This window comes from Erythrolamprus reginae, chromosome 4, assembly GCF_031021105.1.
Source record: "Erythrolamprus reginae isolate rEryReg1 chromosome 4, rEryReg1.hap1, whole genome shotgun sequence".
NCBI classification, from domain to species: Eukaryota; Metazoa; Chordata; class Lepidosauria; order Squamata; family Dipsadidae; genus Erythrolamprus; species Erythrolamprus reginae.
In genome coordinates, this window is record NC_091953.1 from 106,813,722 (window position 1) to 106,828,642 (window position 14,921).

Consider the following 14,921-nt stretch of genomic DNA (forward strand, 5'->3'; position numbering starts at 1 on the left):
ACGTCTTCATCTGAATCAATGGAAGATAAGGGAGATTGACTGCCTGGGCTGTGTGCCAAGCCCCCCTCTGCTGAGTCACTCCCACCTTCTTCTTCGTTCGAGGAAACTAAACTCTGAACTGACTCTGTCGGCAATAACACAGGCCTGTGACATGTTGAAGTTTCCCCTGCATCCACCTCCACATTCCCTGGGGCAGGAGCTGGGCCAGAGCCAACCACAACATCTTGTCTCGATGTAAAATATGAGTGATGAAATATCTTTTGTTTTGTATCCGAATAAACAAAAGAAGCAATTCTTCGCTTTTATTTATTTTTTAAGTGGGACATTATGATAAGTGAATTGGAGTACAGTGATCCCCCGCTCGTTGCGAGGGTTCCGTTCCAGGAGCCCCCGCAACGAGCGGGTTTTCGCGAAGTAGCGATGCGGAAGTAAAAACACCGTCTGCGCATGTGCAGACGGTGTTTTTACTCCCACAGCGCTAGCGAGGAGCCGAAGATCGGGGGCGGGGCGGCTGTTTGCCGCCGGCATGGAGGGCTTCCTAGCAGCCCCCCAAACCCGGGTTGGGGGTCCGGGGGCGCTGGCTCTCGGCGCTTTTGAGCTGAATCCGGAAGCGAATTCGCTTCCGGATTCAGCTCAAAACCGCCGATAGCAAGCGGCAAGGAACGGCTTGTCTCGGCGCTTTCGAGCTGTCAGCTCGAAAGCGCCGAGAGAAGCCGTTCCTTGCCGCTTGCTATCGGCGGTTTTGAGCTGAATCCGGAAGCGAATTCGCTTCCGGATTCAGCTCAAAACCGGCGATACCAAGCGGCAAGGAACGGCTTCTCTCGGCGCTTTCGAGCTGACAGCTCGAAAGCGCCGAGACAAGCCGTTCCTTGCCGCTTGCTATCGGCGGTTTTGAGCTGAATCCGGAAGCGAATTCGCTTCCGGATTCAGCTCAAAACCGGCGATACCAAGCGGCAAGGAACGGCTTCTCTCGGCGCTTTCGAGCTGACAGCTCGAAAGCGCCGAGACAAGCCGTTCCTTGCCGCTTGCTATCGGCGGTTTTGAGCTGAATCCGGAAGCGAATTCGCTTCCGGATTCAGCTCAAAACCGGCGATACCAAGCGGCAAGGAACGGCTTCTCTCGGCGCTTTCGAGCTGACAGCTCGAAAGCGCCGAGACAAGCCGTTCCTTGCCGCTTGCTATCGGCGGTTTTGAGCTGAGTCCGGAAGCGAATTCGCTCCCGGACTCAGCTCAAAAGCGGCGAGAATGAACGGCGTGGGCGGGCGAAGGGCGGGCGGCAGCGAGGAGTTTGCGTGGGCGGTGGGGAAACTCCTCGCTGACGCCAGCAAGAGGGGGAAGACCCAGGGAAGCCGCTGCCATCTACGCATGCGTGCCCGGCACGCATGCGTAGATGGTATTTTTGACTTCCGGGTTGAAAAATAGCGAAGTACCCTGTTCGCAATGGTTGGGGACGCAATAAACGGGGGATCACTGTAATGCTGAACTGCAACTGTTAGCATTCTTAGCCAATGTGCATTTCATACATCATAATGTATTAAGAGTTTTAATATTAGATTTGTTATTGTAATATTGTTTTATCACTGTTGTGAGCCGTCCTGAGTATGCGGAGCGGGGCGGCATACAAATCCAATGAATGAATGAATGAATGAATAAATAAATAAATAAATAAATAATAATACAGACACATCGGAGGTGAATTTAGACTGGCTTGGGAGAGCAGATAGGGATGATTTAAATCAGTTCACCAAGCTGGTAAAAGACACCTCTGGCCCTGTCTCCACCCGCCCGGGCGCTTGCCTGTTTTCGCAGGCTGGCTACAGAGATCGCTGGGAAGGCTGGAATGGAAGGCAGGCAAGCAAGCATGTTGGAGCCACCTGGCCTGGCCCTGCCATGCTTGCCTGCCTTCCACGCAGCCCGTTTGCCTTTTGAGGTCCGGTCCCACATCCAACCCGAGATGGCCACTTCCAGGAGGGCCAACGGGTGAATGGCCAGCCCTTGGGGGAGATGCAGCCGCTGTACTGGAGCCGAGGGGTGTTGGAAGCAGCACCCCGAGAGGGCAGGCGGATGTCCTGGGGAGCACTACGCTGCTACCGCGAAGCTCACCTTCACCTCTGCAGCCCACTGCTTTGCTTTTCCCCTCTTTTTTTTTTTTTAATGGAAACTGAGAAAGTATAGACAATCAAAAAAATAATTAAAGAACTAGTAGATAATAAAGGTATGGGAAAAAAATTAGCTTGCCCCCTCTTTTTGGAACGCTCGTGGGTTTTCATGCTGGTGCCTGTTTGGTGCAGTGGCAGGCAAGCCAAGAGACAGTGGGATGAAGGGGCTGCTGCATTGGGATCGTCTTGGCCTTCACCATGCCTCTGACTCCACCTTCTGCCGGTGCCATGACGCAAACCTCCCATTTGGATAAAGAGGGGAAAAGCAAAGCGGTGGACTGCGGAGCTGCCAGCTTCAGGAAGTGGCTCAACAGGCAGAAGTAAGAGTCTGTTCTATAATTCTTCTAAATCTTTGTCAATAAGTGTCAGGATTTCAAATCAATTCCCAATTTTCTTCTTTAAAATGCACGACTGTGGGAAATAGCTTTCTTTTTCTTTAACCTAGCTTGGAGTTTGCACACGAGTAGTTCCACAGCCAACAGCTGGTCATAACTTTGATGCTATAATTGAACTCCTCATTTTAGAAATAATATCGTTAATTTGATTTATACTCCATATGGAGATGTCCACATACAGAAGCATTGTTTTGGTTTTTTGAAGTCAATGGTAGCTTAAAGAAATAATGGGAATAGAGGCAGTTGTTTAGCTGGTCTTCTGTTTTGTACAATCCAATTACGTTTTCCTCTTTAATATTTCTGGGTTTGGCATGGCAATCTCCAATCATAAGCAGACTACCTTGAGATAAATTTTATGAATTTGATTATAATGCTCATAAAACTCCTACATCAGTGTTTATAGTTGGAGCATAAACTTGAATGATTGTTATTTTAAAGTGTTGTCTATTCAATCTAATTGACAATATTCTGTTATTGAATGTACTTTAGCCAAGTATTATTCTTATTATACTTTTTTTTATTCTGAAAGCAATACTGTTACTTCTTTGTTTTTCATATCCGGAATAATACTAATGCAAGTGGTACCTCTACTTAAGAACTTAATTCGTTCCTTGACCATGTTCCTAAGTAGAAACGTTCTTAAGAACAAGCAATTTTTCCCATAGGAATCAATGTAAAAGAAAATAATGCGTGCAAACCCATTAGGAAAGAAATAAAAGCTCGGGAAAAAAGCTTGGAATTTGGATGGGAGGAAAAGGAGGAAAAAGAGGAGGAGGTCACTGCCGAAGGAAGAAGGTGAAGGCTTAAAAAAAAGAGAGAGGGACTCTGAGGCGGTGAGGAGGAGCACACTCCTCCACTAGATCCGGCGCAAGGCTGCCTCCCATACACTGCTTCCCATACACTGGCTGCTGCTCCTACCTGCTGCCTCTTCCTTCCCATGCTGAAGGGCTCCCCTCTCCTCTCCCTCGCTTTGTAGTCGGCGCCTTTCCTTCGCTGTGGTGACTCCTTGGCTGCCCAGAGCGAAGGGAGTATTTCTTTTCTCTGGGCACTGGCAGAGGTTTATTCCCTCTCCAAGCGCCCAGAGAAAGGAAAATGCTTTATTCACTCTGAGCTGCCAAAGCCTCCTTAAACGCCACCAAAAGGCTCCTCTGGCAGCCTAGAAAAGCCCAAGATGGCCGGGATTAAAGGGAGAATGGCAGGAAACTGGACAGGCCTTCGTGCCGCTCTCAAATTTCCTGGGACATTTTTCCAGGCTCAGGTTCTTAAGTAGAAAATGGTTCTTAAGAAGAGGCAAAAAAATCTTGAACACCTGGTTCTTATCAAGAAAAGTTCTTAAGTAGAGGCGTTCTTAAGTAGAGGCGTTCTTAAGTAGAGGTACCACTGTATTTTTATTTGCTGACTGGTTTATAGCAATGAGGCAAAGTTTTGTTTCTGGTATCTTACTTTCTCCATTTTTCTTCAAGACTGGCTCTTACCAAGACAGAAGTAGAGGCAGCATGTGCAGATGACTTCGACACCCCCAGGGCTATCCATGCAATTTTGGACCTCATTCACTATGGCAACAGACAGCTTATAACCGTCACTAAGGTAACTCATTAGGACGCAAAGATCAGGAAGTGACATTTGTCTAATTCTATACTGACGGGAATCCGTGTATTATTTTTTCTAGAATAAGCGATTAGGAAAAAATAGCAACACATTTCATTCCTATAACAGCCTTTATCCATACTGCATTTGCAGAAAGTCAAAATTGAATGTATTAGGCTTGAAATTGCTCAGATTTTATTTTGATCATTACTTTGCTGGATTTGTAGCAGCTTATGAAGGATGCCGTTTTCTTTGTTAATCATTGGATTTTCTCATTTCTCATTCTGGAGAGGCCTTTCCTATATGTCCTCCTCAAATGGTGGTTGATTGTGAAGGGTGTTTTTTAAATAAAGCTTCCCCTGCATTTGTTGCAGAGCTTTGTAAACCAGAGATCACAAAATTCTTCTGCTCTTGCAGATTGTTCATCGACACCAAACATTTATTATATGAAAATAATTTAAGAAAAAATTAGGTAATCATACTATCAATAATATTAATAAAGCTGAGAGCCCTTCATGGCACCGGACCAGAATATCTCCGGGACCGCCTTCTGCCGCACAAATCCCAGCGACAAATTAGGTCTCACAGAGTTGGCCTTCTCCGGGTCCCGTCAACTAAACAATGTTGTTTGGCGGGACCCAGGGGAAGAGCCTTCTCTGTGGCGACCCCGACCCTTTGGAACCAACTCCCCCCAGATATCAGAGTTGCCCCCACCCTCCTTGCCTTTCGTAAGCTCCTTAAAACCGACCTCTGTCGTCAGGCATGGGGGAATTGAGACTTTCCCTTCCCCCTAGGCTTATAAAATTTATGCATGGTATGTCAGTATGTATGATTGGTTTCTTAAATTGGGGTTTTTTAAATTAACCCCAATATTATATTTGTTTACATTGTATTATTGTTAGCCGCCCCGAGTCTACGGAGAGGGGCGGCATACAAATCTGATTAAAAAAATAAAATAAATCAGTGTGTTTTATTGGAAGGGTCACTCAAGCTAGACAGGTCTTTGCAGAAGAGCCAGACTGATATATATATTTCAGTCTATTTAATATGGTGATAAAACAGAAGAAGAATCCTATGCTGAATTGGTCATTACCCAAGTCAAAACGGACTGCATCAGAATTTAACGGAATAAATTTAACTGAATAACAGTTGGAAAGGGGTCTTGGAGGGTCTAGTCCAACCCCCTGATCAAGCAAGAGACCCTGTATCAGTGATGGCTAACCTTTTTCCCCCCCAGGTGCCAAAAGTGTGTGCCCACACCCATATTGCAATGCTCCCATGTGTGACCCCCATTCTGCCCCACCCCCTGTGCATGTAACTCCATGAGCCCCCTCCACGAATGCATGTGTGATACCCCCTCCCCCCAAGCACCCTATTTTGGGCCTAGCAGGCCTCCCCGAAGCCTCCAGAACTGGCCTAGGGCAATGGTTTGTGTTGGCTTGTCTCGGTTAGCTATGCTATGAAACCTTCGACAATACCGAGCAGAGAATTTTAACAGAGCGTGGATGTGTGATAAAGCCAAGACACAGACTTAGTTAAATAAGTATTATTTACATATAAACAAAATATAAACAATCCAAAAAATATGCACGCAGCAAATACAAAACAATACGCACTGAACAATTACAATATAGCAAAACAGAATATAGATAACAAGCACAAAGCTAAATATAATATAGATAAAGCACGAAGCTTATACAAGCACAGAGCTTAGACACAACTCCCTCGTCTCAGGCAAAAGTAAAAGGAAGTGACTGGGCAAGATCATGAGCTTTTATAGCTTCAATGACTGACATAGCCTTGAACATTAACTCTTCAAGTAAATGTTAACCCTTTGAGTGCACATTAACCCTTTAAGTACAAGTTTGGTACAGTTTACAATACGCAGTTTATAATGGCAATCCCTAACACATATGTACCCTGTACTAACAGTTTGCATGCCTCAAAGATGGTGCCATAGGTTCGCCATCACGGCCTATACCATTTCAGACAAATGACTAATCCAGTCTGCTTTTAAAGTCTCCAGTGATTAAGCACCCACACGTTCTGAAGGCATTCCACTAATTTATCGTTCTCACTGTCAGGAAACCTCTCCTTAGCTCTAGGTTGCTTCGTTCCTTGATTAGTTTCCATCCATTGCTTCTTACCTTGCCTTCTGGGGTGGTTGACCTCCTCTTCTTTATGGCAACTCTTTAGATATTGAAACACTACTATCATGTCATCCCTAGTCCTTCTTTTCACTACACTAAACATATCCTATTCCTGCAACCATTCTTCATATGTTTAACCTCCAACCCCCTAATCATCTTTTTTTCTCTCTCTTATCTGCACTTTTTCCAGAGTCTCAACGTCTTTTTAATATGCTGATGACCAAACTGGGTGTAATATTCCAAGTGTGGTCCTACCAACGCATTATAAAGTTGTACTAACACTGCATGCAGTCTTGATTCTATCCGTGTTAATGCAGCCTAGGACTGCATTGTTTTTTTTGATAGCTAGAGCACATTGCTGGATCATATTTAAGTGATTGTCCACTAGGACTCCAAGAGCCTTCTCGCAGTTAGTGTTATTGAACCAAATTTCATCTAATCTGTACCTCTGCGTTGGGTTTAAAAGCTTACTTTTCTCTATATTGAATTCTGTTTTGTGGGATAGAGCCCAATGTTCAAGTTTGTCAAGATCCATCTGGACCTTGAGCCTATCTTTTGGAATGTATGCCGCCCCGAGTCTGCGGAGAGGGGCGGCATACAAATCTAATAAATAAATAAAATAAATAAATGTTGGCTATTTCTGCCAGCTTGGTGTCTTCTGAAAATTTGGAGTTTGTCCATAGCATTTTGGTGGTCCAGTAACGTAGCCCATTTTGCTAAAGAATGAAATAAGATTTGTTTGGTATGATCTGTTTTTGACAAACTGATGTTGGCTTCTGGTTATAACTTTGCTTAAAAATATATAACTATTCCAGATCCGTTGCTTGATTCTTTTCCAGGATCTTCCCATATATTGATGGCAGGCAGATTGATCTGTAGTTTCCTGGATCCATTCTTTTCCCTTTTGAAAACTGGAACCACATCAAATCTTTTTCAATCCTCTGTGTTCCAGGATTTTGAAAGATATGGTTCAATGGTTCTAAGATCATGTCTGCTAACTCCTTCAGAACTCTGGGACATAATCCATCATGTCCTGATGATTTGAACATATCTAGAGTGGGAAGATGTTATCTTACCATTTTCTTGCCTTTATTAATTTGAATTCCTAGTGTGTCTTTTAGGGTTCTGCCTTTGGTAAATTGGTCTATTTTTTCTTTAAGCTGCAGACATTCATTTAACAAGAAAGGTCATAAAATGGGGCAAAAATCACTTAACAAACGTTTCACTTAGTAGCAACATTTTTTGGCTCAATTGTGGTCATTCATAAGTCAAGGATTACTTGTAGTTAGATATTTTTAAACATGGTTTTAAGAGAATTGTTTTTATGCATCTCGTGTTGTCCTATCTACCTTATAATTGTACCATTCCCCTTGTTACCATTCATAATTTTCCATTCTTGGATAGTGTTTAGGAAATGTTTAAGATAACACAATTTCTGCGAAGTTGCTTTCCAAAATGGTTGAATAATGCTTCATTTACATCTTGAGTTGCTGTGCTGAAGCCTTGGTCACCAAAGTGACTGTTTTCAGTGATTCAAGTTTTTCTTTGTATCTATTTTGAAATCAGAAAACAGGATCCCCTAGAAGTGCTATTGTATTTGGGGCCATGGTCTCCTACGTGATGGAATTTTTTAACACGGTTGGAATCACCTTTGCTGAAAGCCAGGTAAGACCAACAGTCCACTGATATCAGTTACCATATTTTTTGGAGTATAAGATGCACCAGAGTATAAGACACACCTTAGTTTTGGGGAAAGAAAATAAGGGAGAAAAATCTGCCTGCCAGGTATTCATCTGGCTAGCATCCTAAGCTAAGATTTAGCACATTATTTTATCCCCTGGTTAGGGTTTAAAAAAACCTTATTTGGAGGGAGTAGCAATGAAAAAGCCTGCAAGCCTGTAAGAGCCACCACAACTTGCTGTGGCCAACTTGCCACGGAACAATTTAAAAATACAGTGGTACCTCGTCTTACGAACGCCTCTTCTAACAAACTTTTTGAGATACGAACCCGGTGTTTAAGATTTTTTTGCCTCTTCTTCCGAACTATTTTCACCTTCTCAACGCAAGCCACTGCTGCTGGGATGAAGGGGTTTATTTATTTTTTCGTTTTTGAAGAAAGAAAAGGGAGGGGCGGCGTGGAGAGGGAAACAGTTTGCATTAACAAAGCTAGGAGAACGGAGTGCTTGCAGAGGCACTGAAAGGGTGTCTTTTGAAGAAAAGGGAGGGGCACCCCCTTGCCTTTTTCCTTCCCACACACCCTTTAGCCTAGCCTTACTTCTTCCACCCGCCCCCTTTCGCTGCTTCTCCCTGCCCTTCTGAAGTTTGGGATTTTCCTGAAGGATTTGCACGCATTATTTGCTTTTACATCGATTCCTATGGGAAACATTGTTTCGTCTTACAAACTTTTCACCTTACGAACCTTGTGCTGGAACCAATTAAGTTCGTAAGACAAGGTATCACTGTACTATTTAATTATTTGAAATAAATAAGTATTTTAATTTTTGGCATTCATATTTTATTCTGTCCCTCCTTTTGCATCTTTTATTTAATGATTCCATTCCACCAGCTTTGATATTAATGTAACTCTTTTTTCTCAGCCAGTTGGCCGCAGTGAATTCTCACAGACCTTTTTCTTGTTGTGTCATTGCAGCTATAATTGACTTTTATTGGCACATACCAGTGTATATATATTATTGGTCTTGATTTTAACTTTACCCTTATTATTACTTTTATTTTATTTGTGCTCCTCCAGAAGCACCCAGAATGATGTACAGTAACACTGAAAAACCAGTCTTTGACAAAACCAAACTTGATTATGATTTATAGGTTCTCTCGGGACACAAGCATTCCGCTTTGCTCTCCAGTGTGATAGATGAGCTAGTGAGCTTCCGGATCAAAGTGCGCAATTTTGCTCTTGCTACCCCTGAGGCTGGTGAAAGTCCATCTGCACCAAATGCTGCTCTCTCAGAAGAAGTAAAACGGCAGCAGAAAGAGCAAAGGCGGCAACGGTTGCAGGAAAGAATGCCCCTTCTGCTCGCATGTGACCGCCTTCGCCAAGACTTGGCCATATATGGCATCAATATAAAGGTTTGTCTTTGCACCGTCCAAACTCTGATTATTTTTATTTTACTGACTGTAGGCAAGCCTAGGAATAAGAGTACAGCTGTACTTTTCCTTCACACTGAAAACAAGCAGTTTCCTTTTTTTCTAATCCATATACTGCAGGGTTTTTCAACCAGTGTGCCGTGGCACACTAGTGTGCCGCGAGACATGGTTAGGTGTGCCGCGAAGCTCAGAGAGAAAGAAAGCAAGAGAGAGAGAAAGAAAGAGAGAAAGAAAGCAAGAGAGAGAAAGAGAACAAGAGAGAGAGAGAAAGAAAGAAAGAGAGAGAGAGAGAGAAAACAAGAGAGAGAGAGAGAGCAAGAGAGAGAAAGAGAGAGAAAGAGAGGGAGGGAAGGAGAGAGAGAGAAAGACATAGAGGGAGGTAGGGAGGGAGAGAGAAAGATACCAAAAAAGAGAGGAAGGAAGGAAGAGAAAGAAAGAGGGATGGAGAGAGAGAGAAAGAAAGAAAGAGGAAGGGGAGAGAAAGAAAGAGGAAGGGAGAGAAAGAGGGAGAAAGAAATAGAGTGAAAGGGAGGAAGAGAGAGAGAGAGAGATTTTTTTTGTCCAAACCTTTTTTAGTCGCCCCCCCCCTCGCCGCTCAATGTGCCCCAGGGTTTCGTAAATGTAAAAAATGTGCCGTGGCTCAAAAAAGGTTGAAAATCACTGATATACTGTAACATTAAAAAATGAAAGAGTAAGTCTGATTTAAATCCCTTGGTCTGTTTGAAGAATGTCGACTCTCAGTAATGCTGGGCTAACTGCTTTGTAGATGTTCTATCTGGGAACAACATGGTTAAGAATAGAGAGGTTGCATTGTTTTGAAGAGCCATTGGGAAATTTTAAATATCTGTGTAGTCCTGTAATTGCACAAAGAAAGGGCACAGGATTCCACAAAATTACTTATACAGCTTTTACTTTTATCTGCCTAGATACCAGAATAGGTGACCAGGGGTCACTCTACATTTTTAGAGAGAAACTCCTCCCCAGCCACCAGATTTTTAAAATAGAGGAATAAGCACTTCTGAAAAATAAGGAGTGCTTAATTCAGTCACCTATCACATCATGTACATATTTCTCCTGGTAAGGGAGAAAGCCAAATAAAAGCTGGACATCGAGCAGTACATATTGTACAAGATCGTAGCATTATCAATTATTGGGAATTATTTTGCTACAGCCCATAATGTTAAATTGAAAGTACATAGAGCCCATAATGTTAGACTGAAAACACAGAGAAAGCAGAAAATTTGTAGGTGTGGGGACAGATAAGGTATTTCTGGAGAAAAAATACAGTCCATCGCTTAAACTATGAAAAGCTTAAATGATAAAATAAGGTTTACGTGAACTCTAAAATTTTATTAAAATATTACACTCAAGGAAGAAAATATCAGTAAAAAATAACACAAGAGATCTAACATACTACAGTCTAATAGTAGGTTTTTATTCTTATTTTTCAAAATAGCATTGTCAATAAGAAATCAAGCAATCTGAGTTTGTACTTTAAAGGGCAACCCTACTTTCTTCATAGTCAACTTCAGTCAATAATTCCCTGGACTAACATTGAGGCTTGTGGATCAATTGAGCCTTTCCTTAAATACATAATTACACAAGTGGAAAAATACAATTGTTTCTGTTACACTAGAATGATACAATTACATTAAAAATGTGGGATTTTACATAAGCCATTTGTTTAATTCACTTAAGATTAAGTGAAACATTAAAAGTCTGAAGCTTACCTAAACCTGAATATTTTTAAATTATAATTTGATCACCGGCTCAAGGTTGACTCAGCCTTCCATCCTTCCGAGGTGGGTAAAATGAGGACCTGGATTTTGAGGGTAATATGCTCGCTCTGTCAAAAAGTGCTATTTCTAACATGTTGTAAGCTGCTCTGAGTCTAAGGAGAAGGGCAGCATAAAAATGAATAAATTTATTCTGCTAATATTTTTATAATTAAATGACAGCTGTCGTAACCAGTGTTCTCTCTAAATTTTTTTTGGGGTGGGCGGAAAAGTATAGTGTCTGAGCGGCAGTCCCTTCGGGACTGGGCGACACAGAAATAATAATAAAATTTCCCTCTCGGCTTCTGGGCAGGTTTGGAAAACTCTGAGTTGATGATGATTTTTAAGTGAGCGATTGCTCACCTGCTCAGCTTAGAGGGAACTATGGTCGTAACTACTGTTTGACTTCCAGATCTGCAAAAGTAATATTATGGGAAGCTGGTTTTCTCCATATTTGAATCTGCTTCTGAACTGAGGGCTAAAATGAGCATTGATATTTCTGGCTAAGCATCCTTATATTTGCATACAGACTTTCACATCCAACTTTGATGAATGTAATTCTCTGCTTTTTCTCTTTTATCCCCACCCCATTCCCCCAAATATTTACAGGATAGAAGTTCTACTTCTACATGGGAACTTGAACAAAATCGATAATGAACTAGGAGAGCACTGATAAAAAGACAGATGTACATTTGAAGCGATTATAATCATTTTTAAAGTAAAGACAGATAAGGATAAAGACTATTGCCCCTTGGATTGCTGGGCTTTTATTCTAATGCAATTTAAATAAAACATTGTCAAAAAGTCTAATTTGGTAACGTGAGGAATACAAGTGTTGAATGAGATCTGTTTTGTCTGCTTCACTGCCTACTCTGTGCGAATTCATTTACTTCAGAAGAGTCTTCTACAGTCATAGAAATTATCTAGTGAAAACCTAATGATTCAAGCTTTATTCCTATCTGTCATCATATGGTTGAAATGAACCTCTCTACATATTCACACTTTTTGAGTGGTTTTGACTGAAGTATAACGTAATTCAAGTATGGTTTAGTTTAACATCACCGAAAATACCAAATGAAATGAATTTTTGAGATTGGAGATGAATGATCAATGTTATATTTTATCATCAAAAACCTACTCTGTCAACATTAACAGAATTTCACATCGGATTTAAGTGTTTTTCTTTAGCTGATACCAAATGAGCATTTTAGAAACTAAAGCACAGAGCATAGTCTGTGGAAGTTGAAGCTGTCCTCAGCAGGTGCCTTATTTCCTACAGTGTCAAGAAACATTCAGGTGAACAGAGGCAATGGCAAAGCAGATACATTTGGGCCTTTTGAAGACGACATGTTTTTAAAACTTGAGTGTATGTCGAAAAAGTCAAGTAACAAACACAGGTTATAGAAAAAAGTTTCCCAAAATAGCCAGATCCTGTATAGCAGTGTTTCCCAACTTTGGCAATTTGAAGATATCTGGACTTCAACTCCCAGAATTCCCCAGCCAGCAAATGCTGGGGAATTCTGGGAGTTGAAGTCCAGATATCTTCAAGTTGCCAAGGTTGGGAAACACTGCTATATAGTATCTGGGGTTCAGTGCTCTTTGTTGGTTCATTCCCTCAAAAAGAAGAAATATTAATGTTTTAACAGTATGAGGATACGATACTTGCCAAGAAATTGTTGGATGTCACTTTTCAGAAAAGCCCTTCTGCCTTTGCCACTGTGGCCCCCCATGAATTTATTTATTTATTTATTTATTGGATTTGTATGCCGCCCCTCTCCAGAGACTCGGGGCGGCTAACAGCGACAATAAAACAGTGTACAATAGTAATTTGGTATTGATGATTAAAAATCAATTAATATAAAAACCAAACATACATACATACATACATACCATGCATAGAATTGTAAAGGCCTAGGGGGAAAGAGGATCTCAATTCCCCCATGCCTGGCGGCAGAGGTGGGTTTTAAGTTGTTTACGAAATGACCATATGATACTGTCTGACTGATTATATTGATCAGAAACAAAAAAGGTTTAGGTAGCTTTTATGCAGAATTCCCTAGGGTTTGTGTGTATGCTTTTGAAATGCTACTATTTATAAACATTTGTTTAGGCTATTTTGATTTATGTTGCCTATGGAAAAGCAAGCAAAAATGATGAAATCACAACAAACATTTTTACGAAATTAGCAATTTTAGGGATTTCCTCTGCTGTGTATCCTTTTCCCAATTCCTCAAAAAAGCACATGTACAGTCATGTGAAAAAGTAAGTATATCCATGTAGGACGGGTTTTTTTGGACATGTATGTGGACATAACATTTTCAGTAAATAAAGTTGATGTTGCCATTTTTATCCATTGTAGGATGAAGGCCTCTTCCGCATGTTTTCATCCAGTATGGTTCTGAGCTTGCTTTTGCCAATTTTGCTCCCAATATTTGCTGATGTCGTAGCTCCATCTTGTTTTAGCATCCATGAAAGAGCCCTAAAACAATATGGAGTTACGGCATCAGTAAGTATTGTGGGCCCAATTGGCAAAAGAAAGCTGCCTGCATCCTGCAATGGATAGATAATGGGTAGAATGATGGATGACATCAGTTTTATATACTGAAAATGTCCACATGTATATTGAAAAAAGCTGATATAACTCAACTGAAATATGAAAAATAGACATTGTAATATACTGCTCAAAAAATAAAGGGAACACTCAAATAACACATCCTAGATCTGAATGAAATATTCTCATTGAATACTTTGTTCTGTACAAAGTTGAATGTGCACAACAGCATGTGAAATTGATTGTCAATCAGTGTTGCTTCCTAAGTGGAGTTTGATTTCACAGAAGTTTGATTTACTTCGAGTACTATTGTGTTGTTTAAGTGTTCCCTTTATTTTTTTTGAGCAGTATAGTTTATTCAATAAAAATTAACTGCCATTTCTTTTTATGAAAAAATAAATACACCTTTGGCAGAAACCACTTTATCATTGTCTATCAATCTCTGGAGTTTTTCCATTCCTCATCCAGAATTATTTTTGAGCTGTGCAATGTTTGAAGATTTCTTGTATGCATATCCTACGGCCAATCACTACATCTTGATGGCATTTGTGTGTTTGTTTTGACCATCAACGGTTTTACATTTCCCCCCCTCCAGATATTGTTTGATTGATTCACAAGCAATAGCACTTAGACTTATATATCGCTTCACAGTGCTTTACTGCTTTCTAAGGAGTTTAGAGTCAGCATATTTCCTCCCAAAATCTGGGTCCACATTTTACCAACCTTGGAAGGGTGGAAAGCCGAGTCAACTTTGAACCAGCGAGAATCAATTGTTTAAGGCCATTTTTTCCAAATTCCTTCCCAGATTCATAAGCATCTATAACAGTGGTTCTCAACCTGGGGGTCGGGACCCCTTTGGGGGGGTAGAATGACTATTTCACAAGGGTCGCCCAAGGTCATGGGAAAAGACAAATTTCCCATGCTGTTAGGAACTAACATCTGGCATCTTGGAACATATTTTTACAATCCGACCAATCAGGTATTTACAGTAGGGGTGTGCCTCTGACCTTCCTGCCAATCAGCTTAAAGCTCTATTGGGAGAATTGGTGCTAGACTTATGGTTGGGGTCACCACAACATGAGAAACTGTATTAAGAGGACACGGCATTAGAAAAGTTGAGAACCACTGATCTATAACCTTATTTTCTCAAAAGCCTTAGAGCAGTGATGGTGAGCCTTTTTTGGTTTGTGTGCCAAGAGT

At 41.3% G+C, this 14,921-nt stretch overlaps 1 protein-coding gene across 1 annotated transcript in view; it reads left to right on the forward strand.

The window, feature by feature from the left end:
* CARS2 (cysteinyl-tRNA synthetase 2, mitochondrial) overlaps positions 1-12,015 on the forward strand; it is a 44,507-nt gene extending 32,492 nt beyond the window's left edge. The window contains exons 12-15 of the mRNA XM_070751163.1: positions 4,017-4,140; positions 7,857-7,955; positions 9,117-9,377; positions 11,780-12,015. Of these exons, the coding sequence (XP_070607264.1) occupies positions 4,017-4,140; positions 7,857-7,955; positions 9,117-9,377; positions 11,780-11,824 (529 nt within the window). The 3' untranslated portion in view covers positions 11,825-12,015. The remainder of the gene's footprint in view (positions 1-4,016; positions 4,141-7,856; positions 7,956-9,116; positions 9,378-11,779) is intronic.
* Positions 12,016-14,921: the final 2,906 nt, after the last annotated feature.